This window comes from Martes martes, assembly GCF_963455335.1.
Source record: "Martes martes genome assembly, chromosome: 11".
In the NCBI taxonomy this organism is placed as follows: Eukaryota; Metazoa; Chordata; class Mammalia; order Carnivora; family Mustelidae; genus Martes; species Martes martes.
In genome coordinates, this window is record NC_137899.1 from 8,391,446 (window position 1) to 8,417,718 (window position 26,273).

At 41.1% G+C, this 26,273-nt stretch overlaps 1 protein-coding gene across 3 annotated transcripts; it reads left to right on the top strand.

The window, feature by feature from the left end:
• Window positions 1-410: 410 nt before the first annotated feature.
• On the top strand, window positions 411-26,273 carry VSTM2A (V-set and transmembrane domain containing 2A; the record flags this gene model as incomplete). Of its 3 annotated transcripts, none has more annotated exons than XM_080819008.1 (5): window positions 411-489; window positions 2,320-2,486; window positions 3,692-3,742; window positions 7,040-7,376; window positions 26,185-26,273. In XM_080819008.1, the coding sequence occupies 5 exons, from the start codon at window positions 411-413 to the stop codon at window positions 26,271-26,273; spliced, it is 723 nt and encodes a 240-aa protein (XP_080675134.1). The 3 variants fall into 3 exon arrangements, with proteins under 3 accessions (XP_080675134.1, XP_080675135.1, XP_080675136.1); XM_080819009.1 differs by lacking the exon at window positions 26,185-26,273 and adding an exon at window positions 26,063-26,139; XM_080819010.1 differs by lacking the exon at window positions 26,185-26,273 and adding an exon at window positions 25,925-25,971.

Genomic DNA, 26,273 nt, shown 5'->3' on the forward strand with positions numbered 1-26,273 from the left:
GGCGCGGCGAGCCCGGCGAAGTCCTCCAGCCCGCCCCTCTTGCCCACTCCCCACTACCCGAGCTGGCTCGGCGTTTAGGGAGGGCAGTGATCACGCAAGCCGGAGCAGCGGGCTGACGTTGGCCGAGCTGCCAGGTAGCTGAAAGCAGGCAGCGAAGCCGCGGAGGCACTTCCCCGCGTCGCAAGCCCGAGTGTGGACCCGAAGCCTCTCCGAATCCGAGCCAGCGGGTTTTAACCTTCGCGAATTGCACTCTCCTCTCCCCCAGAGCCAGTCCCCGCGGAGCGAGCAGCAGGATGTTTGCAGTGTCGCGCGCAGGGCTCTGAGACTGAGCCTCTGAGACGTTTGCATTCCTTTCTTTGGGGGCTTTTTGGCTGTTGGCTACACTGATGTGACCCCCCCCCCTTTTTGGAATGATGGGGATCTTTTTGGCATATGTTGGATTTGTTTTCTTTTCCGTTTTATATGTACAACAAGGGCTGTCTTCTCAAGGTAAGTCTGTGCTCGTTGGCAAATATACATTTGCTTGCAGTGTGTGTGTGTGTGCGCGCGCGTGTGTGTGTGTGCGCGTGTATGTGTGTGTGTTCTCTATATTCAAAGAACGGCCAAGCAGATGTAGTGAGAGTCCTAGCAAGTAACAGTGGAATAGTGTTCTGTTTGGCGTTTTTCCTTAAAGTTTATTAAATAGTAGGCAAGCTAGATTTGAGAGCAAATCTACTTGGTTCCTGACAATGAAGTGGGTTCCCGGGTAAGCGCAAACACAGGGGTGTGTGTGTGTGTGTGTGTGTGTGTGCCTTGTGTATGTGTGCATGCACTGGGTAACCACTCATGCATACATAATCATGGCAAACAGAACTGGGGACGGGGGGCTCTCCATCGCCAGTCCTCCTCAGTGTAGGCAGCATTGGTTTAGTTTCCTTTTTCTGGGTCCTTGCGACTTCGTTTGCATGTGTGTTTATCAAAGGACAGACTCCTCTGAGGACCCATAAAAAGGCACGACTTGCATTCCAAGCAGCCGCGGCGGCGGCGGCAGCCTGCTGAATCCAGTTCGGGACTTCGCAGGCTGCAGTGATCGTTTCAGCACCATGAACAGATCACATCTCTACTGCCAAAAGACTGCATCACTTCTGCAAGCAGAAATGCCATGTTCCTCCTTCCAGCTTAAACAGAAAAGTCCTTTTCACGTCAGAATGTCTTCTTTAACATCTGCTACTTCCTTTAAGTACAAATACAGTTCCACGCCACTTGAGATCATTTTGATATTTCCTAAAATTTTGAAAAGACACACTGATGATGCCTCTCTTTAAAAAGTGGGGTTAAAGTGCATCCACCCTGAATCAGTCCTGCAGCCCCTCAGTCCTCCTGTTCACGAGTGTGCATTGTAACCGTGCACTTCCATCAGCCACAAATCTTTCCAAGATTACTTTTAGGGAAACATCAGCTCTTCACAAAGTATCCCTTGGACAAGAGAAGAACAACCACCCAGAGCATTCCATGTTAAAGAAATGCCTTCGAGAGTAAGGGAACATTTCATTTTTGTGAGTTTCGCCTTAACTCTGAATTTGTAGACAGGCAGTGTCAAGACTGATAGTGAAAAGACTGAAGAAAAAAAAAAATCTCTGGTGACTTCAATACAGTCTTTACTCTGAACTAAAACCAGGTGTGTGATTCTCAAATGCGATGATGTATGGCAATTTACCATACAGCTTGACGAAAACACATATGAAGGTTAATCTAGAAAGAAAGAAATGTTCACAGCTTAGAAAGTGTGCAAATTGTTTCACTGCTGTGGCCTTAAAATCACAATGGCTAATGATTGTTTTGATAGATCAGGCATGTGCATTTTGACAGGTAATCCTGATCCATTCTCTCTGACTTGAAACAATGAGTTAGTCATAGATTGTCTAGAAACTTAGAGGAAGAAGCTCTCCCTATATATCAGCTTGGCGGATTTATCAAAGATGTAGCTCATTGAATCCCTCTGTAAGTTTCGGGTAATGCTGCAATCTGACAAAAGGCATATGGATCTTACCATGGGCATCTTGGCTAACAGACATGAGTTATTTGGCATGCTTGTCAACCTTTCCATTATTCTGGACTTCATCAACAATAAAGTTATTTAGGCGTGATACCAAAAATGAACAGGAATGAGGCAAAGGAAAGGGGGTTGGGGAACCAGGCAAAGTTGGAGAATTCACAGAGGGGTTTTGTCGCCTTTTTTTTTTTTTTTTTTAAGTCCAAGAAAAATAGCGAGCTCTCAAGGTAGGAGACGTTGACAAGAGTGGTGTGGGTGTTCCAAAAGAACGCATTTCTGTTTTGCAGCAAAATTTACCGAGTTCCCGCGGAACGTGACGGCGACCGAGGGGCAGAATGTGGAGATGTCTTGCGCTTTCCAAAGTGGCTCTGCCTCGGTGTATCTGGAGATCCAGTGGTGGTTCCTGCGGGGGCCCGAGGACCTGGAACCCGGGGCCGAGGTGGCTGGTGCGCAGGTAGCGGAGTCGCGTCGCCCGCAACGCCCCGTGCGTCGGTCCCACTCACTCCCTCAGTCTTCTAGGTGCACCCAGGGGTACTGGACGTCCCTGGGGACCCGCCTGGCTCTCTTAGCGTGACTGATGCCAGGGAGTGAGCCGGAGTGTGTCCTGGTGACATTACGTTAAAACCATGGAGGAAGTCAGGGTGTGGAGTGTTTCCCGATTAAAACTGGGAATAACCTCCTCCTTTCAGTACCGGCTGTTGTTCAGCTGTCAGGAGGGGACTACTGTGTTGTTACATTCCAGGACACCCTCTGTCCTCCTTCCAGGACGGTGGGGTCGGGAGGGATTTTTCTGTGTCTCCATCACACACACACACACACACACACACACACACACACCCGTCAGTTCTCACGACTGAGGTTGGGAAAAAAGAGATTGGGGGGAGGGGGAGAGAGAGAAGAGGGGAAAGGAGGGGTAAGAGGAGGTGGGCGTTGGAGGGAGGGAAAGGGGGGAAGAAAGTGGGGGAGAGGGAGGAGGGGCGGCGGGAAGAGGCGGGGAGGTGCGAAGGTAGAGGCAATAGGGAGTGAGCTAAGGAGGGTACCGGGGCTGCTCTTGAACACACTAGAGAGGAGGGCGGAGGGGAGGGGGGCGTAGGGAAGGGGAGGTGTGGACAAAAGGAGTAGGGACTGGGGAAGGGAAGCAGCGGGGAGAGGACGAGAGAGCGGGTCGGAGCCGAGACCGGACAGTTCAGCAAAAGACGCGGCGGACTTGTCCAAGCGAAACAAGGAAATCTGGAAGAGACCCCAGGGAGGGGAGGCCGGCCGGGCAAAGACGCAGACTCCTGTCGGCGCCAACTTCCCCTCGCGCCCGCGCCCCTCCGGGAGTCCGTCCAGCCCTCCCGGGCCCGGCGTGTCGCGGGTCCAGATCCCAGCGCGCGCGACTCGGCAGCGCCCCCGTGCGGTCCTGCCGCCCCGCGCCGCGCGGGCCTCAGCCGGGGACCTGCGGACCCGCGGGCCGGGCTGCGCGCGTCCTGGTGGGTCTCCTTCCTAAATCACCCCGCCCGAGACGGCCCTGCTGCCCCGGACCGGGTCCCGCCGAGCCTCACCGAGCCTCACCGAGCCTCACCGAGCCTCTCCGAGCTGGCTGGGTGCTGCTGCGTTCCGGATCGGGACGGGGACCGTCGGGGTCCCGAGTCTGAGCATCGTCTCCTTCTCCCGCAGGTGGAGCTGGTGCCCGACCGAGACCCGGACAACGACGGGACCAAGATCAGTGTGAGTATCACGGCGACAGGCGACAGGGGACGCGCGCCTTTGTCAGCTGCCCGGCAGGCCCAAGCTGAAAATTGGGAAATTTTAGGTTTTTCAGAGCTTTTTAACTTACTGTCCCGGAAAAAGGCGATTTCACGAACGCAGGACAAGGTCCAGTTTTCTCTTTCTTACTTCACTGGGCACACAAAAATTGAAGCAGATTTAGAGTCGATACAATAAAATTATTTCAATATCGTAAATATTTAAACAATTACTAGAGAATTATTTGCCAGCCAAGAGTGTGACATTTTTTTCTTACTCTTCTTAGCACTTACATAACTGCAGGGGTATAGGACTGCAATATTAATATTTATTCAAAGTCATAGAAATAAGTTTCCTTTAAGAAGAAGTAAAACACTGACATATGAAGACCTTTCTAGGCAGGAAAAAAATATGTTGAAATTGTATTGAAAACAACTGAATTTTCAATGTGATTCATAATGTATGCAATGTATTCCTACTGACAATGCTCAAATCATAGAAACATAAAACCATAACGCAACATAAATATAAAACATAATTGGAGGAGGTTGGCCTATTGAAAATATAAAGATGTATTTTGACTTTTAATAATTCTATGTGAAATTAGAAATAAAAAGAAAATTGTATTTTTTTTTAACTATACCACCAGTGAAACCTCCTAGAATCCCTTTATATTGATAGAACTGGTTAACTAATTCATAAATAGTAAGCAAGTTTTCATTAGAAATGAAATTGTTATATAAATTCAGAAAGTACAATGTCTGCTTAGTATATAGGCTATAAATATATGTATAAATATATATTCCTATTATTTATTCATTTTAGGAATCTAAAAATCTAATGACCTTCATTAAAAAAGAAAATTTGTTCTGGAGCTGTTACAATAGTGAAAAAGTGGTATAAGATTGGAGTTACATAACAACTAAAAGTATAAATATATATTGTATTAACATAACCAAATTCTGATATAAATGCATAAATATCAAACAAAAGTACGACATAAAACAAAAACTACAGTTTATATTCATAAACTCACTGACTTTTTTAGAATATTTCAATTCAATTATTATGATATTACAGAAATTATTGTTTTCATACAGTGCTAGAAAGGCTTTACTGGTAAAATCAATTATTGACAATACTGACCTTAAATATTTTGTTTTTATAGATATATAGGGGCGAGGTTGTCTACTGACGACTCATGCTTTACCCCTCAGCCATGACTATATCCTCCAAAGACCAATAAGGAATAGCCCCACACATCCTGAACTAGGAAGCCATACAGTTAAGATACGTGATCATGTACATAGCTACTCACAGTATTCTCTTTATTAAAGATCATAAAGTCTAGTGAATCAGCAAAAGTTCTAGTTACAGACGGAGATAGAAAGAAGTTTAATAGGGTGACCTTGGTCATGTGCCTTAAACCAACAGTTGTTGACTTAGAATTCTCAGGAATGCTTTGATCAAATATTGATATGAGCTTTGCCTCCTTAAGAGGCAAACTTAATGTTTCCACATTAATCCAAATGAGGCCATTTTCTTTTATTATGAGTAGTAGTAGTTTAGAGAGGGAGAGAGAGAGGGAGGGAGAGGGGCAGAGGGAGAGAGAATATTAAGCAGGCCCTAATGGCCCATTGCAGAGTCCGGTGTGGAACTCGATCTCATGACACACGAGATCATGACCTGAGCTGAAATCAAGAGTCGGAGCTTACCTGACTGAGCCACCCAGACACCCCTAAATGAAACCATTTTCTAACAGGTCCCTGGATGATTCTAATGTACAATTAATGCTGAGAATCCAGGACCCAAATCCCCAAGCCTCAGTTTACTCTACTGTAAAATAATAATCATACACAATTCTAGGGACGCCTGGGTGGCTCAGTTGGTTAAGCGGCTGCCTTCAGCTCAGGTCATGATCCCAGCGTCCTGGGATCGAGTCCCACATCAGGCTCCTTGCTCGGTGGGGAGCCTGCTTCTCCCTCTGCCTCTGCCTACCACTCTATCTGCCTGTGCTCTCTCTCTCTCTCTAACAAATAAATAAATTTAAAAAAATAATAATAATAATCATACAACTACTCCAACTATCTCAGACTTTATTAGGAAACTCAACTGAGACTATATTTAAAACTGTTAATCCCCATTATTTTCAGAGTATGGCTATATTAATATGTAATTTCGCATACAAATAAATACAGGCTACAGTTATGGTTCAAATATTGATAAATATTTGTATATACAACTCTGTATGTTAAAAAACAGATGACCACTTCCCAAGTTTTCTTCATTACTTATGGCCGTTTGAAAGTGTATGTCTTCTTCACTTCATTTCTCTGTCTTTCAAAATCATGCACATCCTTGAATCCTAAGAGTCTTTTGAAATCCATCATCCTGTCAGTCATGGATAATATATGATGTATGTCAAATCTAACTGTTCTGGTAAATATGCGTATGGCTATATAAGTGTATATGTATAATACACATAATATAAACTTATATATAATATTTTAATATTTATATATAATTTTGCTATTAATCTGGCATCAAGATTATTAAAAGAAATAAGAGAGCCAACTTTAATTTTGAAAATTAGACCAGTGTCTGATGGATGGTATCTCCAGGTCCAGTAGCATAAAGACCCTGCAATGGCAGAGGGTATGTACTCTGACCATAAGACTCCAGGTGATCTTAATCTGTACCTTAAGCCATGCCACCCCATGACTGTTGGTAAGACTGCACCAAACATTTGAGTAGAATATTAAATGTTCAAAGTTATTTTGTCAGTACCTTTAGTAAGGCATCCCAATGTGGGGATCAAAACACATTCTCGAACTCTGTTGTGAGCAACCAAATAATTTTGTGATCTCTCAGAGTTCCCTGTAGCCTGCAGTGAAGGAAAGAGGCTTTATAAACAAAGTCATTGACCATATTCTGTTTGTGCTTCATGTGACGGAGCTCTCCAGGCAGAGGTCAATCTCGTGGTTGGAAAATGGCAGGACGGCCTCTGGAACCTGGGAAACGGGGACCACGTGGCCAGTAGAATCTGGCGCTGACTGGATGGAACTAATTATTCCGTGATTTTGTGAAGCCAGTTGTTAGTGCAATGGGATAAATATGACTTTCGGATTTGACTGTTGAGAAAATAAATAGCTCCCTGACTGTGGCTTTGAGGCTGTTAAGACCCTTTAATTTTCCAACATTAGCAAGCTCGCGAGCGAGTATGGGAACAAAATCGTTTGATGTAGCGCTTTATTTTTTTTCCCACCTGCAATTTTTCAGACAGTGAAAGTCCAAGGCAATGACATCTCTCACAAGCTTCAGATTTCCAAAGTGAGGAAAAAGGATGAAGGTTTATATGAATGCAGGGTGACCGATGCCAATTACGGAGAGCTGCAGGAACACAAAGCCCAGGCCTACCTGAAGGTCAATGCCAACAGCCATGCCAGGAGGATGCAGGCCTTCGAAGCCTCGCCCATGTGGCTGCAAGACATGAAGCCTCGCAAGAACGTCTCCGCGGCCATTCCCAGCAGCATCCACAGCTCGGCCAACCAGCGAATGCACTCCACCTCCAGCCCTCAAGCGGTAGCCAAAATCCCCAAACAAAGTCCACAATCAGGTATGGAAACCCATTTTGAGCCTTTCCTTTTACCACTCGCAAGCCTTCCCACAGGAAGATTGGTCAAGTAGAGTAGACAAGTGCATTATGTGTGATGGTTTTAAAAATTGGAGACCTAGTTCAGTGGAAATAATGAGGGGAGCTTAAGGGTTGCCTTCACAGAGGATGTGAGTTGCCCTGTTAGTCGCTGCCAGTGCTTCATGTCCAGGGGACCTGAGAGCTGGACTTTTTTTTTTTTCCCCCTTCTGTATTTACTCATTATAAGGTCAGTAAATCATGTAATGTTGGTTGCATTATAAATGCTGGTTCATTTTCTCTGCAGATTTATGTATTGATAATGGCCCAAATTAAGAGACTTTCACTTAATCAAAATGTAAATGAAAGAGACAACACATTTCCAGCAGCCCATAGCTTTAAGGCAGGATTGTTCTCCAAGGGCTTTTGATTTTGAAGGGGAAACTTCAGCTGCCTGTGATGAAAGTGTTGATGATAATGGGAGGAAGTGAGGGGGGATGAAAGGCAGTAAGTGGTGCGGAGATAAGGCAGCTCCCGTAAATGTGCCTTCGATGCCAATTTAGAAGCTTAGTCACACATTTCCAAAGTCAGCTGTGCAAGTTAAAGCTGTTCTGAATGGCATTAATTTATGCAATCACTCAGCCAATGGAAACTCATTGAAGGTCTAACCTTGATGTGGGATAAAGTTTTCTTGGAATGAGCAGTACCCTGCACGACCCTGTGACTGTTCTGTATTTTGTTCAAACACTTGACGTAATATTACAGGATGAAGGGAGCATAAAAATATTTAATTTATCACCCTTTCAGCTTTTCCCCTTACAATTTATCATCGAAGAATTATTGATATTACTGTTGGTAACAGACAATTACATTGCTAACGTTCAATGTCACTTTAGCCATTAAATACAAAAACCTGGTCATTTCATTAGGATGATTTCAAATACATATATAATATATATAAAATATTTGTTTGTGAACGGCACTTTTAAGATAATATGTGCCAACCTAGGTTTCCTACTCATGCATCACGTGCTAATGGATATGATTCGGAGACAGCTTGACTAAGGGTCCCTGGGAGTTTGCATTGCCTTTAAATGTAGGTGAGCAGGTATCCCAGCATCCCTTGGTCATGGCAGTTTCTGCCAATCTGATAAATAAGTAGCTTAGTCTCTCAGCCTCCCTAAGGCTCCATTTGTGTGGCTTTGTTTCATTTTCCTCTTTATCATCATTTTTGTTTTTCAAGTTAAAGAACAAAACCATAGCTAGAATGTATATGTGCATAGATACCTATATGCAAGTATGTCCACATAGACATATTTGGCACACAGAACTACATTTATATATGCACCTAATGATTAGAATTTTTGTAGTCATGTTTGATAAAGATTCAGTGTTTTTGGAGACATTGTCCCCCTCTTCCTCATGCAAAAACAACAAAGAAAAAGAAGCCAGGTGCTATAGGCAAAATCACAGATTAGCTTCAGCAGACAGTTAGGACCGTCTTGGTGAGAACTCCTAATCATGAAAGTTAAATTGTTAGCATACCAAGAATATCCAAACCAGATATCAAAAATCTGTTTCATTGAATAAAATCAAATGGATTACCTATTCCAGTAGAGGGTTCTAAGCAGGGAATGAAATGTCCTATTTCTACATTATTTATTTTTGGATGAAATAATGTACGCTAAAAATATCTATTTTAACATATCCTTCTTGGTGTTGTGATGGGAGCTAAATGGTACAGCTCTCGATATCCTCTAGCAATCTTCAAATAGAAATCACTGCTTTTCTTCCACCACACCATAAGCCTTCCTTGTTGGTTTCTCTAAAGCAAGATGGAAGAAGTGGTGCTGACTTCATGAAAATGTATATGCTTCCAAAGCTATCTGCTTACAGCAAAGATGAATATGAAATAAATCAAAATCTTTAACTTCTATTTTTTTTTCTACCAATGAATACTGAAAGATATTTTCAATACATTTAGTAATGCTTTTTGACTTTTAGTTCAGAAGCTGGGGTTCCTTAGCCACCCATCCTATCCATGTGTAAGTTTCTGTGCTTGCACAACTATTGTATAAAATACAGTCTCTGGGGTGGGTATGTATAGGGTAGATTCACTGTAATACCTGCATCCTGGTTTATAATTTTGCTTTATGATATTTCAGGTTATATCCAAATAAAGCTGATTTCAATACTCATGCTTCATTTAGTCACTCTCCATCCTTTTGAGAGCTTCTATGCCAGGCACAATGACGCAAAAATGGGAGACATACTTCCGCTCTTCCAAGAGTGTATATTTTTATTTGTGAGCAAACAAAATATTTGTAAATTCCATTGGTCGTGCATCTTTTTTTTTCCTCATAGTCTAGTAAAGGCAAGACATGATGAAGACATAAAAATTAAAATCTTGCTTTTACAGGCCAAGAGTGGTAGTAGCCATTTTTTTTTTAAAGATATTTATTTGTTTAACAGACAGAGATCACAAGTAGGCAGAGAGGCAGGCAGAGAGAGGGGGAAGCAGGCTCCCTGTTGAGCAGAGATCCCGATGTGGGGCTCGATCCCAGGACCCTGAGATCATGACCTGAGCCAAAGACGAGGCTTAACCGACTGAGCCACTCAGGTGCCCCCTGGTAGTAGCCTTGTGTCTGTTTTCACTTGCTGCAAGGAGGCATGCTTCATTCATGGTACATGTGTTACAAAAGGCTAGTTTCTCTGGCCTTTTATCTTCGTGATAGTCTTAGACTTAGTCAATTAAATTCCTTAGGCTGAATTGCTCAATTCTTAATTCACAGTATTTTTCTGTCCAAGAATTTCTGTCTCTATGTAGGAAAAGTATTAGCTGAAATTAACTCGGTATATATACATATATATAATGTCCAAATGGTCATATAATTAACCAGTTTTCCTAAAGCAGAAATTTACACCAAAAAAAAAAAGATGGAAAAAGAATATTTCTATACGCCACGAGATAAAGACTTAACTGTCATTTAATATAGCTAGTCCCATATTTTCCAGTATTTTTGCAAAAGTTAGTGAGCATGTGACTGTACCCTCCTGCTTTAAACTGTTTACTTTTGTGACATCTCTTTTTAAATTCATTTGATACTCCCCAATTAAAGCCAAAACAATGAGGAAAAATGATAAACAGAACTTGGCTTTTGCACCCCTCGAGTTCTATTGAACGCGCTCCAGTTTCGTGCACGGGTAACTAACATGAGCAGAAATGTCCTGTAGATGCTCCGAGGAGGACTCCCTGATCCCAGCACGGAGCGGTTCCGTTCCTCCTTCACAGAGAACGCTGAGATGTACTCGAGCCTCTCCCCTCCCCAAACACCTCCCTATACTAGAGCATCCTCTCCTTGTGTCTTCCTGTCTCATCCTCCTTTCAGAAGCCAAAGGTGCCCTCCATAAGCCACCCCTCCAGTCTCCCCCGTTCCTGTCTTCTTTCCCTGCCGCTGACTCCTCCCCAAGCCCCGGAAAACTGGCAAACCAGGCTGAATCCCGCGCCCACGTGCTTGCCCCCGCCGCACCCACCGTCCGGCAGGGGGCGCCACCGCCCACTCCCACTCCCAGCACCGCCTTCCCTCTCGCGTCTCGCCCCGCGGCTTGCTGGGAGCTTCTGCCCTCCAGCGTCCTCTTGATTGGCTGTTAGAGTTCGACCTCCCTGAGCACGTCTCCCCGCCCCGCCACGCCTCTCTCAAGTGTAGTCCTGTTGCTTTCTCAACCCCCTGCTCTAATCATCCATTTTTTAAGATCTCGACTGCTAACTTTCCCCCACGAAATCCCTCCACTCACGTTTGCAATTCTGATTTCTCTCCGGAGAGCCAGACGAGGGTTCACTACGGTCCCCCAGGACAGCTCCGCATGTGCTCTCTACAGGCGCTGTGCCAGGGTAGGGATGGCTGCACCCATTGGGGTGTGGTACCTGTCCCCCCCCTCCCCCCACCCTAGGCTGCTCCGTGGCCGCTGTGACAGTGGGGTATGAAGTAATGCTGTGCAAGTAACGCAATGTCAAGTCCGCACTTAGCCTTTCCAAGGCGGGCAGCATCTGCTGCGACCTCTTGGAAGCCAGGCACCGGGTATGAAGTGCAGCCACCTGAGACCCCTTACAGGGAAAAGCCCGAGCCGCCCAGCCTTGAACTTCAGGCCCTGCTGCTCTGCCAACCAGCACTGCTCAGCTGAGCCCAGCTGATACTCCTGAGAGATTTAAAATATATATACACACATATATGTATGTGTATATATACATATATGTGTGTATATATACATATATACTGACTCCTGAGAGTTTTAAAATATATGTATATACATATATATGTATATACATATATATACACACACACACATATGCGTGTGTGTGTGTGTATATATATATATATATATATATATATATATAGTTTGAGGGTACAAGGTTTTAGGGGGGGTCTAGGTTAGGCCCCTGAACCCAAATACACAAAACTGAGTGTATCTTAGCCTCCTCGCCAAAAAGAAACATTCTTCCTCTGGCGCTCCTAAATTCTCTTAATCATCTCATGCAAACACAGATCTCGTGGAAACCTTGATAACGTTCTTATTTCCTCTTCCTGTGGTGGCCACAATGAATTAGATCCTCGGTCCCGCTTTCCCCAGCTCTTGCAACCGCTCCTGATAATTTGCCTGTTTCAGTTCTAATGCACCGAACAGATCACAACAGAGCAAGTATGAAATAATTACTCTTTCCAAACCATCACAAACTTTCCTGGTCTAATTTCCAGCCTTGTTTCTCCGGAGTTCCCAATCCTCACGCCCATAATCTTCTTAATTAGTATTTCCTCACGTTTTCAGGATACTGTCTTACCTCTGTGACTTTGCAAATGTGTTATCTCTGCCTGGGTCTTTCCCTCTTAGCTGAGCTCCCCTCAAATGCAAATTCTTTTATAGAGCTTCCTCGGATCCTCTTAGAGTAGGTTGTTTCTTCCTCTAGGGCTTGGCAGCAACTTGTTTACCTTTCCTTTGAAGCCATTGGTGTGCCTTGTAGTGTAGGATGTTTTCCTGGGGGTTTTCCTCCTTCCCGGGCCTCTCGGGCACTTGGGTTAGTTGGTCACCCAACCCAACGATGACTTCAAGGCTACAAACACTACAATTTGCATTTGGATTCCTCCAGGTGCCTAGAACAAGTGGAGTTCATGTTTTTGGTTTTGTTTTGATTTGTTTTTTAAGATTTTATTTATTTATGTGCCAGAGAGAGAGTGTACAAGCAGAGGGTAGCAGCAGGGAGAGGGAGAAGCAGGCTCCTGCTGGGCAGAGAGCCCGATGTGGGGCTCAATCCCAAGACCCTGGGATCATGACCTGAGCTGAAGGCAGACGATTAACCCATTGAGCCACCGAGGGCCACCCAGGCTCCCCAAGTGCAGTTCATGTTTGCAGGAGAAAAGGGAAACAGGAGAAAAGGGAAACAGGGACAGGAAATCTTTGTTTTTATCTTTTTATCCTTATAATTATATTTGCATAAATACTGCCTCTATTCCAAAACTCACCGAGACTCTAAACACTGTTTCTCAAAGTGTCCTGCAGACAACTTAAGCCAGACTCACCAGGGAGTTTGTTAAAATTTCATATTCTAAGACTCCACCTAGCACCTCTTAAATGAAAGTCCCTGAATCTAGAACTGGAAATAGGCATTTTTATGTGCAGCAATTTATGAAAATCATTAGCTCTAAAAAGTTCTTAGGGAGGAGGAAAAAATTTGTGTCATTTATCATGAGATAACGCAGGCATGCGTGTGATGCCGCAAAATACTATTTCATAGAAACTGGTCTTTTGCCATTATTTATTTTCTGGTATTGAGGTGGACTTTTGTGAATTTGTTCTCTTCCCTCCTGTGATCGACAGCCGGCCCTTGTAAGAAAACCAGCCGTGGCTAAGGGGTAGTTATGTTTCTACGTGTGGAGTCTCTAGTCACTCAGCTGGGATGCTGGTTCCCTGAACTCCAAAATATGATTACTGTGTTTTCACCATGAGGTGAACCTGAGCATTGAGAGGCAGCTGTTGCCACAGCTGTTAGAAGGGAGGCGCTCCCCAAGTTCCTCTGCGGCTGATCAACATGGCTGCTTTCCAAAAGTGACCAGATTTAGCCAGCATGGTCTTGAAACAGAATTCAAAGGTGGTAGGAGTGGGGGGGGGGGCGGGGCGGTGTCAGATGAAGGGCTGAGGGTCTTACAGGAGGCTGTTTTCCTCATTTAAAATATGAGGAAAGGGTGAGTTACATTTAGGTAGAGAGCCAATAATATAATTTAGACCTTAATGTTGATTTTGGTTTAAATGATCCAACTTGGCTGCTTACACAGGTTAAATTAATTTGATCACTGTAATTCTATCAGTTAAATGGCTGCTATGTAAATCAAGCATCTATGAATAAGACGAAAAATAGATTTGAGGCAGTGCTTTAGATAATACAGTCCACGGGATCTGCTAGAGCTGTGTTTGAACCGGAATTAAGTAGATTAAAAGTCCACACTGGCTAAATTCGCTCACAAACCATATTTAACTCGCTGAAATTGAGTAACTAGCTGAATCCATAAAATCAAGGCCCAGCTACGTGTTGGAAGGGCTTTTCGGTGCACCCTTGGGCACATCAGGGTGCCTTTGTGGTTGTCAGGAGCTTTGTAATGGGGGAGACATAAAGCAACATTGCCAGAGTTGTAAGCTCTTGTCTCTGATGATTCCTTGAGATTTCAGAAAGCTGCTAGAGGAGCAGCTATCTGCATAGACAACCAAAGGTTTGAGAAGTTGCTGGAAGACTAGCTTCTGTTGGTCATAATAACACATGGCCTAGAAGAGACAAGAGTCCCTTCTCCCAAGGAACAGCGCTGCCGCCTGTAGCCTGCCACAGGTGCATTCACTTCAGCCTTGGAGGGCCCTAGACACAGCAACTGAGGAGGAAGGCCCCGCCCAAGTTATCTCCATCGCTCACGGCGGCCATGTTTCCCTTTCCTCATGTGTTAAATGGGAACTGCGGTAGAAACCTCATCAAGTTTGAGAATTAAATGAAACCATATACAGAGAAAGCTTGGCATTGATCAAGCCCTCAATAAATGATAACTGGCTGCTATATTAATATTGCTGCATATGTTTTTTTTATTATTCTGATTATTAGGAGCAATGAGGTGCTGAGAGTAAATGGTCTATACCACCTAGCTCCGCGGTGGTGAATATTTCCCACATTGGGTGTGTGTAGGTGAGGGGTTGAAGAAGGTAGACTGAGTCTTCATTCCTGGCTTATGTTTTATCATGTATAATTTCAGAACTTTCTTTTTTACTTCTGTCACAATGCCATTAATTGATGATAAATTCTCCCCCATATAACCATACTGAATTTATTAGCCACCAGCTGTCTTGCCCAAGGTTGTAACTAGATCCTTACTGTAAAGTGTAATAAAATTCCAAAGGACTGTTGAGAATTTGAACTGTTTGGCCTGAATAAACAGCCCGTATTTGGAAATCACAGTTATGCTCGCTGGCTAAACTTAATTAAATTCAAGCTTTCCAAAAAGACCCTCAGAATTTTTACAGTCATAAAATGACCATAGATACATCTGAAAACATAAGCAAGTGAAAACAGTTAAAAGCCTTAAAAAGAAAAAAAAAATGGATTTAGAACCCAATAAGCCCCAGCTTGTTTGCTGAGTGAGCTGTGTACAAAATATCTCTGAACCTCAAGAGCCTAATTTATAAAACAGATCTTAACACATATGCCCTAAGGGCCATTTTCAGCATTAAGAGACATGATATATTTTAAATATATATCAGAGTAAACCTGGCAAAGAGTTAGTTCAGCAATTGTTGGTTCCTTCCTCTTTACCAACAGGATGTGAAAGCATATTATTAAATAGCTATGATTTAAAAGGGTAATAAAGGAACATAAATATGAATAGAGGTGAAAGAAAATAAGCCTGGAAATCTCTCAAATTATATAAAATAATATAATATCTGATAAGCTAAAAAATATAAGAATTAAGGAAGGATTTAATTAATAAATGACAAGAAGAAATATTCTCATTTATGATATGTATACAAATGAACTCAAATTAATTAAAGAGCTAGGCAGAAAAGAAAAATCAGAGAAAGATTAGCATAAAATCAGGGGCCCTGAGGCTTTGAAGATTTAGAGTTACAAAATATACAAGTGAAAAGAACATTTACTATAAGTAATTTAAAACATTTGTTTAACTAAATCAAATTTAAGTAAAAAGTCATACAGCAGACAAGGAAATATGTGTGTCTAATACTTGGGAAAAGAAGAAAATAATCTGAGTTTTACATATGCTATGATTATGTAATCCATTCCAATGACTTAGAGATGCCATAATAAACTTAAATCAGTTCTCTATTTGACAGCAAAACTGAAATAGAAAATATTTGGGGCTTAATATCTAACTTTCAATAGTAACAACAACAAAAAAAATATAAAATATCTAGTTTTTTATAAAAATAATCTCAAGCAGTCTAAATAAATATGAAGACCATTAGAACACTTTGTTCAGAGAGTTTAGGTTCGAATAAATGAATGAATATGGATGTTTTGGGATGGACAATTCCAATTTTAAGTGTGTTGGATTTTTCAGAATTATTTATAGACTTCATGCAGTCACAGTCAAAACCCTAGTTTTTTTGTTAAAAGTTGACACATATAATCTTGGCGAAGGTTTTTAGAATCAACGTGTATCATCGAGGTTAGAGAGACTCGGGCATTTTGCTATATGCTTACTTGCACGGTGAATTGGTACTTTGTTTCTGGAGGAACATTTATCTGGAAAGATCAGTCACAGGGCTTTAGACTGCGTGTGACCCACACATACCTGAGGTGATGCTCCTGGGAGGAAATTCCAAACAGATCAGTAGTGAAACAAGCCCAGACGCATGAGTGGAGATGCGTTTCACAGAGGCCTTCCCGAAACAGCATATAGACAAAAGACAAAAAGTAAGGGACCTACCTAATGAATATGTTACAAAAAATTTTTTAAGTTTTTTTTTGTTTGATTTTGGTTTTTTTTTTTTCTGACAGAGAGAAAAACATCAAGAGCAGGAACACAACCAGGGGGAGTGGGAGAGAGAGAAGTAGACTCCCCACTGAGCAGGGAGCCCCATGTGGGGCTCGATCCCAGAACCCAGAACCAAAGGTAGACGCTTAAGGACAGAGCCACCCAGGTGCCCCAATATGTTAAAATATTAAAATCATGCAGTGAATATTATGCAGGTTCTAAAATCAAGTTTTAATGAAATTAGATAAGATTCAATACAGAATACAATGTGAAAAATAGAGGATACAAAACATTAAAGTAAAAAATACAGAATACAAAACTTTAAATCAACCTGAGATACTTGTGTTGAAACTGATAAATATATGAAAATGCACAACAAAAGTCAAGATGTTATGATTTTTCATTTTTCATTATTTGATTATTTTGTGTCTATAAGTAACATTTATACAATGATAATTCATTGCTTTTGTTATATGGAAAAAAAACATTATTTAAAATTTCCTAGATTTAAAGATAGGCTAATGAGAAGGGTGCCTGGGTGGCTCAGTCAGTTAAGCATCTGACTCTTGATTTTGGGTCAGGTCATGATCTCGGGGTTGTCAGACCAAGCCCTGTATGGCATCGGGCTCCACGTTCAGTGGGAAGTCTGCTTGGGTTTCTCTCTCTCTCTCTCTCTCTCTCTGCCCTCCCGCACCACGTATTCTTTCTCTAAAAAATAAGTAAATCTTTAAACAAAAAATAGACCAATGACAGCTCATGAGAGAGAAAACAAACTAGTGAACAAATAAAATATGTCCAACAAATTTAAAAAGACAAAGTAAAATAATGAGTGTGATTGTGGAGGTCATGACAAATTAAAAATATATACACATGCACATGTATGTACACATGTGCACATTTACATATACATGTACCCGTGTGTGCATATATATTCAGTAAACATACTACTATGAAAGTGGTATACTCAGAAATTGCTAGTACCCCTGAAATTAAGAACACTGTGTGTTTTTTACTGGGAGCTGGATGGAGAACCTGCCCATCAAATTATTCTTTTTGTTTTTCTAAATATAATGAGTGTGATCTTGACAAACTTATTTTAATTAAACTAATCAAGCACATGTAAAGTCCATAAATTAAATATCATGCAATCATTTTTCCTCTTACTAGTATGACTCATTCAGCCCCGGATTCAGAGGGAGTGCAAAGCCATGAGCAATGGTGCAGTCATTGGTACTGTCAAGGAAAATTAGTACCCTGGAAGATTTATAAAAGATAATTATGTTTTATTTAATATGTCTTTTAAAAAGTCTGAGAGAGCATTTTTGCATGAACTTAGAACCCTATATGCATTTAAAAAAAAACCCAATATAGGTTAAACTGTAAGTGCTGGAATGAAAGCAAGTTGTAAAACTAGGAGTTAGGATTCCTCATTCCACAAAACTGATAACTGTGGGGCCACTGGAAAGATAAAAAGTAAGAAATTATATGAAGCATTTTTATCATCTTCATAGACACGAGCATTTTAATAAAGATGAAGTAATGCCATCACTCTTCATTTTAAAGTAGAAGGGTCTGAAACATTGTGAAATGAGGGGAGCCTATTATGGGACTGATTTTCTTGTGTTATTTATATGTTTTATTTTACAGACACATTCTTAGCAGCATCTCCTTCAGCCATCTGGAACACGTTTGAGTTTTAATTTTTCTGATTAAATAAATTTATTAATTTTCTCATTTCTCTTAGCATTGTAAATGGCTAATTTGAAAAATACTACACTTAGGGAGCAAGCCATAGAAACACAACTACTAAAAAGGAAAAAAATCCTTGAGAATGTAAAAACTCAATTTTAAACAACCTGAAAATATAACTATTTTGAAGATATGAGCTATGTCTTGATATTTTTGGTGTTCTTGCGGTGTCTAGTGTTGTGTTCAGCATGTAATTAGGGTTAAATAGATGCTTAAGGATTGGTGATGATGTTTTGGTTTATGTATGGTACAAACCACTTAGGATAATACCACTGCTCAGAAGATACATGAATTCTAATGTAATTCAGTCAATCTCTAACAAAACAACCCCAGACAGCTGTGTATTAATGGAGAATACACTTGGGTCACCCTTCATTGCATACCATGACAACAGTAATAATATTCATTTATTTAAAATATCATTTATTTAAAATAAAATATGTGATATTTAATATCACATTATGTTTAGGAATTTTGATGAGCAGTCCAGGGCAACTATGTACTTTTATTGTATCTGCATGCCTGGATGAAAATGATATGGATTAAATATATATATATATATATATATATTGCTTCAGCTCTGTTAATTACTTAATTCTGCTGGCTAAGGTCGTTTCTGTTATGAAGTTCATTTATAAAACATTCTAATTTAGATAATTTTGCGATAGCTGGATTAAGGAAAAAGGTACAACCATTGGCGCAAATTTGGAAAATATATGGGTAAAGCCTTAAAACATTTTTCTCATGTTAAAATAAGTGTGTTTTCTGAAGCTATACCATTGGTGTTTTTCTATATCCTGTTGGCATTAGGTCCTCAACTAATTTTTTCCTCAAAAGGAAACACTGCTGAACAATTAAAATTAATTTTTAAATGTAGGCAAATTACCATATGAATTCTGTTGCTATCTTTCCTTTTCAACTTACCTAAGAAGATCAGTGAAAATTGAAATCGCTGATTTGCAACTTTTTTTTCCTTCTCTTTCCTTTCCTTCTGTGTCTTTATGCTGAGTGTCTCAGTTGCCATTTCTCTAAAAATGCGAGATGTGTTTCTTTGATGAGGGATTCTTCTCTGTTAATGTTGGAGAGGGACATCTATGACACAGTGCAGCAGGACTCTAGGTGGAAAGAGAGCCTCTGCTTCTCCAACGAGTGAGTAATGGCTCAAATAGGATCATACAGCTCGCTTCCCTCTCCACTCAGCAACCAGTAATTCTCACCCTGGTGCAGTTTCCATGAGCGTTCTCGCTCATGAGCGTCCCCACTCAGGGCTCACTGGTCCAGCCCGCTATGACACAGCCGTCCCATATGGACCCCAGTTGTCCTCCTTATTCCCTCTACTCTCCACACTGAATGTGCTTATTTAAGCCCTTTGAGAAATTTGGCATTGCTGGACAATACTGTCAGGGCGTGCGTAGTCCCTAACAGGGAATATGACCATTCCAACAAGATGTGGATTAATATCTACCTTCGCATTATGAACAAAGACAATGCCGATTAATAATGTAAACACACATACAGAAGGCATCGTTAAAATCCACGAGTAAATAGTTGCAAAGACCCGAGCAGTGTTTATTTATGTGCTGGTGCATGTAGTGCTAATAATAAATCATTCTTACCCATGCATTAAAGGAGTTATTAAATGTTTGCGGTATTAAAAACTTCACTCTGGAAACATTCTGTTTTCCACTAATTTATATTGGTCTCCATTCCATTTTGCCAAAGCAGCTCATATTTCTGAAGATTTCCAACAGGCAGAATTGAGAGTCTAGGGTTTGCAGGCATGAAGAATCTCCAGAGGAAATTGTGAAGCACGTTGTTAGCTTGTAGACTGAAACCCGACTGGTTTTGAATTTTCGGCAGCATCTCCTACTAGCTGGGTAAACTCAAACACATCGCAGGTTCAACAGCCTTGGCTCCTTAATTTGGAAAATGAGTCCAGTAACTTCATGAGACCACAATCAGAGGTAAAGACATAATAGGTGTTCAAGAAATATTTGCTCAAGCTGTGTGCACCAAGATCGGTCTTACTTGGATGAATGCGTTACAATGAGTGTGTTTTTTGAGACACACGATGGCCTTAGGTGGGAGGGGCCATCACTTGACCTGTTTCTTCTCAGGTCACTGTAGAAGGTAGGAACCCTGATATCCTGCCACGGCCGAAGTCTGGAAAATTCTGTGGTGAATGGTGTATCAGCCATGCACCTTGGCAATTAGACTTTGTGCACATGGGCACCTGCACTTTTTTTTTTTTCTTCCCTCAGCTACAATAAGAGGTTTCATGACTTGAACAGAGGTGTACATTTGCTGACGGAAAGCAAAGAGAAAAGGAAATTTATACAGCTGCTGCCAGCATGCCAGGGCACAATAAAATAGGCAATTTATGTATTAGGTCAAAATGAAGCACACTTCTTTTAAAAAAATGGATTTCTGGAAGAAATTGGCACTGGATCCCTAGGAATTCTAATAAAAAGATATTCTTTTCAAAAAATTATACGATAAAATCATCCTATTATTTGACCTTTCCCCTTCAGTAGTGATTTAGTATGTGCACACCTGAATAAAAATGACATTAAAAGCTAGCTCAAGTTTTCCCACACAGCCATTCTCATTTCTTAAAGCTGACATCTGTAATAAAAGAGAAGTATGTCAAAGGGTCTGTCTGTTCCTAGAGCTGTAATGGACATGCCATTCTTTATAAACGTGGCCTCGTTACAGACAAAATTATTTGACTGTTGCTTCTTTTATTATCGGAGCGTTTTCAGTTTTGGGTTTGTTCAGATGATAAGCCTCACCAATACTTTTATAAAAGAGAGACTCTGGAGTGAGACTGCGGAGACCCAGCAGGAGAGAAATTGTTTTCTTTCCCTTTTCTTGCTCCTTTTGACTCCACTAGTTCCTCAAGCAGGAAAAAGAAGAGAATTATACCCAAATGTATTGGCCCTGCGTTAATTGTTTCTCGTATCTAAGCGGGTGAGAAGTTGTACTCACATAGGAGATTTACCTATCAGAAAATATTCACAGCCACGAGAAAGCAGATATGGGAAGAGCTGGCATAGTTTAGATGGGATAAATTGCCCAGATAGTTGTCTAAATGCCCCCACTTAGTTCTTTGAATTCAATACCCATATCCCCTTCCGATGCTTTTTCTGGGGAGACCAGAGCTCCGGTGGTCTTTCTCACCCCATCACCACCTTGAGGTCGCGCTTTAAGACAACCCACTTTCTTAGTCCGAGGCTATCAAATGGAATAGAAAGCTTGGGAAAAAAGAAGTTCTTAGAAGAGGACATGTAGGAAGGATGGTGGGGCCACCTTCTACTCAAATATTTAAATGAATCTGGATGAACCTATGTTCGTCTATGGTATGAAAAGTCTATGGTATGAAAAGTCCAAAATACTATGATGTTGTACGACATTTGGTACACCGTCTAGGGCAGAACAAACTTTATGTCTTATAAATGTTTAGGAAAACTGAAAGTCTGATGATTTTGTATCGCATATTTATCAACTCAGAGATGGGGAAAAGAAACTTCAGATCTTTTCTTTTTTTTCTTTTTTCTCAGAAGCATGTTATAGCCAGTGCATTTGCTCTGAAAACATTAGTGTACGTTCAAATAATAGCTTCACGTCTTGATTTAACAGATGCGGAGACAATGGAGCATGGTTGTTCGCCTCAGGGAATTTCATAAAAAAAAGCCTGTCCTTATTCTAAGTTGATCTGACTTGCATTTCTTTGCTTTACTACCTGTTACCAGGTAACTTAGGGTGAGTTACCCCATGTCACTGAGTTACGTTTTCCTGATCTATGCGTTTACTAAACGGAACTGTAGAGCGGATGAACTAAGACAAGGTATGCAAATTACCTGGTACATCTTCCTGCCACACAGGCGATGCCCAGTGGGTCTTGGTCAATTTGGAAATTGATGTGGACGGGAGGGTTGCTACGTTGTTAAACAGGCCCCGTGTCTTCCAGCCTCATGACCGTGGGCGCAGGGCCGCAATGGCAGTGCTGACGGAACCCTTTGAAAAGGAAGGTGGTAGAAGGGAGCTAAGTTCTTCTATCCTGCAGACAGATGAGAGGGGCAAGGCGGACTTCGCAGTCTGGGAAGTGGTCCTGAGCGAAATGAGGCAGGGAGATGCGGGACTGAGCTGCCCCGTGGCGGTGGTTCTCGCGATGTGGGATAACTACAGCCCATCTCCCCTGGGCTGCACAGGATGCCACGGTCTCACTCCTGTGCTCTGATTGCTCTTTGTTTGTTTGTTTGCTTGTTTGTTTGTTGAAAGCAACAGATGGGGTTATTTGTTCTTCTTTGAAATAACAATTACAGCGAAGATAAGATGTTTGAGGCTCTTCCTTTTTCTTGTTCTTCTTTCATATTTCTCCTTAGCCAAACTCTCTTTTGTCACAGTCAGCCTCTTGAGAGATGCTTGCTTTTCCACATCTCCGTGAAGGGGATGTGACACTGGCGGGTCGCATCAGGCATAAGAAGAGCGGAAAGCAGGAAGCTAAGTTTCTGCGGTCTTAGACTTCTAAGAAGAGTATTAGACTTTTCCATTTGCAAAATGGAGACAAGACCTTTCCTGTGTTACAGAGGCTTGGGGAATTACACGTGGGAGAGCACTGTGGAAATCTTTAAGCATAAAAACAAATGAAAGTCGTCATTATTAAACAGAAGTCAAAGGACATCCTGAAATGGCATTCTGAGTCAGAGAGAAATGTCTAGGTTCTGTTAGGCTGCTCTTCGTCTGGGCACGCTATCTGTACATTTTCTTCGCATAATTTAGATAATAGTATCCATTGTCTTCACAGGAAATTTTGTGTAAGGGGCAAAAGTTATAAAACTCTCAAGGCATTGTCAAAGACATTGAGAGTCATTAAAAAATGGCTCAAGTTTTGTCCTTTGCCTTTAAAGGAGCTTACAGTGTAATCAATGAGATAAGCGATGAATGTAATGAATTACAAGTCAATGTAGGCTATGTTAAGGCCATTGGAGACTGGCTGGGGGGAACACACAAAACGGATGCAGGTTATTTGAGGGGAAGAGTTTCTTAAATTCGTGGTCGTATTAGGGAACAACAGGTCACCCTGCCTGGCCTGGGCATAAGGCAAAAGAAACCAAATAAAGCAAAACAGGCAATCTAACACAATGTCTGCCATACTAATATGAAAAAAATTACACAAACAGTTTATGCTCAATTTAGAAAATGTAGAACAAAATGTATCTTATTTGAGATCTTGGAAATGAGAGGCAGCAGAAGAAATTGGAACTCAGGGCTCCCAGCTTCAGTCCTGGTTCTCATTATTTCACAAAAGTAACATGTTTCTATCAGTAAAGATAAGAATAAAGTATGATGAGTGACCAAAGTTTGACTTAAAAGAAAACACAACTTTCTATAGAGTATAATAACATGTTTGATAATAATGTAATATTCAGAATGGTGTATATCTGAATGGAAAGGCCTATGATGAATATTTGTTAAAAGAACACAGGGCAAATGACAGCATTTCAGAGTCTTAGATTTTACTAAGCCTTTGGGTTTACAAAGATACAGGAGTCCCTGTTTCTTCATTCAAGACCTAAAACAGAAAGTAGAAAAAAACAATCAGTGATTTGATGATAAAATTGCCTTAGAATCTAATGTACGGGGGGGGAAAAAGCTTTATAATGGTCCTGACAGAAATACATTTCATTTAATAGAATATGCTAGGAAATGCACGGACCTAGAGTGGATGAATGATTACCAGAAAACAAAACAAAACAAAACAAAACCAAAAAAGTGCTATATCACAATGGCGTATTGCATATCTGATGGTACTTCAAAATTTTAGTAGCCTTAAAATACTCCTCACCGTATGGTATTGGGTTTCTTTCCGATTATACTGCTTATGTAAACTTTGTTTTAACTTGCACATGCTGGACATAGTATAGTTGGAAATGTTGGGTCCAAATGACATAGCTGCTCCCTTCATATCTTTTTGGGAATGAGGGGCTCAGGCATTTCCTATGAAGCATTGATTATATGAGGAAGGGGCAGGTGGTCTATAACCGGGGCAAGTGTGAGCTGATCCCCAATGCCCACACTGAAAAGGAAACCATTATTTCACAAAATATCTTTTTTGAAGAGTGAATCATTTTGCTTGCTTTTACTGCTCTCAGCATTTTTTAAACCTTTACTCAATATCAGACATATTTTGTGTCAAGTGCAGTTGGCTGTTCTAAGAGCCATATAATCATTTTCTTCTTCTCTTTTCCTTCCTCCCTTCCTGCCTTTTCTTTCTTAATTTTCTTTCTTTTTTCTTTTTCCTTTCCTTTTCTTTCTTTCTTTCTTTCTCTTTTCCTTTCCTTTGTTTCTGATTAAATGAATCCTGTCAAAGAATTTCTCTTCAAATGATCATAAGATTATATATTTAATTTTGGAAAGCTCTGATGGTAGTGGTTCTACATAGATTGTACGTATTTCCCTTGCATGAACTTTGTGCTGAGAGCTGCACATGACCACTACTATCACTTTTGTATTGTTGAACATTCTTACCGACCTGAATGAAGGCACCCTGTAGAGACTCGTCATTAACTGCAGGGTCTTCAGCCATCAGGTATCTGTGAGGAGATACTGTGTTAAATATATGGTTCACTACCAATCAAAGACAATCAAGTTTGTTCACTACCAAACTCTGACAATCAGAGTAACCTAACCAAAAACAAAAACAAAAAAAACCCCAAAAAACAAAAAACACCTAACAACCAATAACAACAACAGAGGTAATGCTAGTCTATTAAATGGCCATCTTAGAACCCCCAAATGTTTATTCTGCAGTGATGTTTTGAGAGCTTGTGTTTTTGCCTCCATTTTTATCATTTGGCAATGTGGACCTGAACATGATTTAGGGGAAATAATTCAGAAGATTGAATTTCCATACCCTTACCCCTTCAACTTGTTTCAATCTATCTCCAATTAAAAAAAAAAAAAGAAGAAGAAGAAAAAGAAGAAGAAAGAAAAAAGAAAGACCCCTCCCAAAAAAGAAATTCTTTGAGCTTCATCACATTTTTGTTTTCTTACAAATAAAGGTATTTAATATATAATTAATAGCTAGAAGCTTACTGAATAAAATGTATGACGAAGAAAATGCAAGAATACAATTTAGTTCTCTCCCTTACAGTGTCCTCAAGCTCTTTCAAAAATTTCCAACTCTTGATAGCACTCAGTTTTCCTCAGATTTTAAGATAAACACTTGAGGGACGCCTGGGTGGCTCAGTGGGTTGAGCCTCTGCCTTCTGCTCAGGTCATGATCTCTGGGTCCTGGGATCCAGCCCCGCATCAGGCTCTCTGCTCAGCAGGGAGCCCGCTTCCCCCTCCCTCTCTGTCTACTTGTGATCTCTGTCTGTCAAATAAATAAATAAAATCTTTTAAAATAAATAAGAGTAAACAATCGAGAAAGATCTTTCTCTAAAACAAAATGCCCTAATGCACCCATCCCAGAACACATTCTCCCTCCCCTTGAGAAGCCTGCTGCTCTCAGTTCTGGTTATACTCCTTGGTTTTATGCTTATGCAGTAGTAAAACAGGGGATGCGTTTTCTCTGTACCAATAGAGGAATAGCCAAATGACTATAGTGAATGATCCTTAAAGAATTACCTAAAGGAAGAGCGTTTGGATTTCTTCCTCTAAGTGTTCCCAACCATGGGATGGCATTGTTTGAAAACAGACAAAACAAAACAAGACCAACTTCCTGGGACTGAAATTCTTTGTATGTGTTGTTATTTGCAGTGCATGCCAAGACATTCATGAGCACCAGAGCCAAGCTGGCGAGCTAATTAAATATATATATGTATGTGTTTAAAACAGCCTAATAAGGAGCATTGGAAATCTTCAAGATGAGCGAATATCTTATAACTTCTTCCGCAGGTGCGAGGATAGCTACAAGCCATGGACTTTCTGTCCTGCTTCTTGTTTGTGGCTTTGTGAAGGGTGCTTTGCTTTAATCTAAAGTGCTGACTTTTTTCCAATATCACTTTCTCTTCTTAAAGCAAAGAGCAAATCGCCTGTAAAATCTACGGAGCGGACAGCAAAGTTGACCCTAAACTCCAAGCACCACTCTGCACCCACTGTTCTCTAA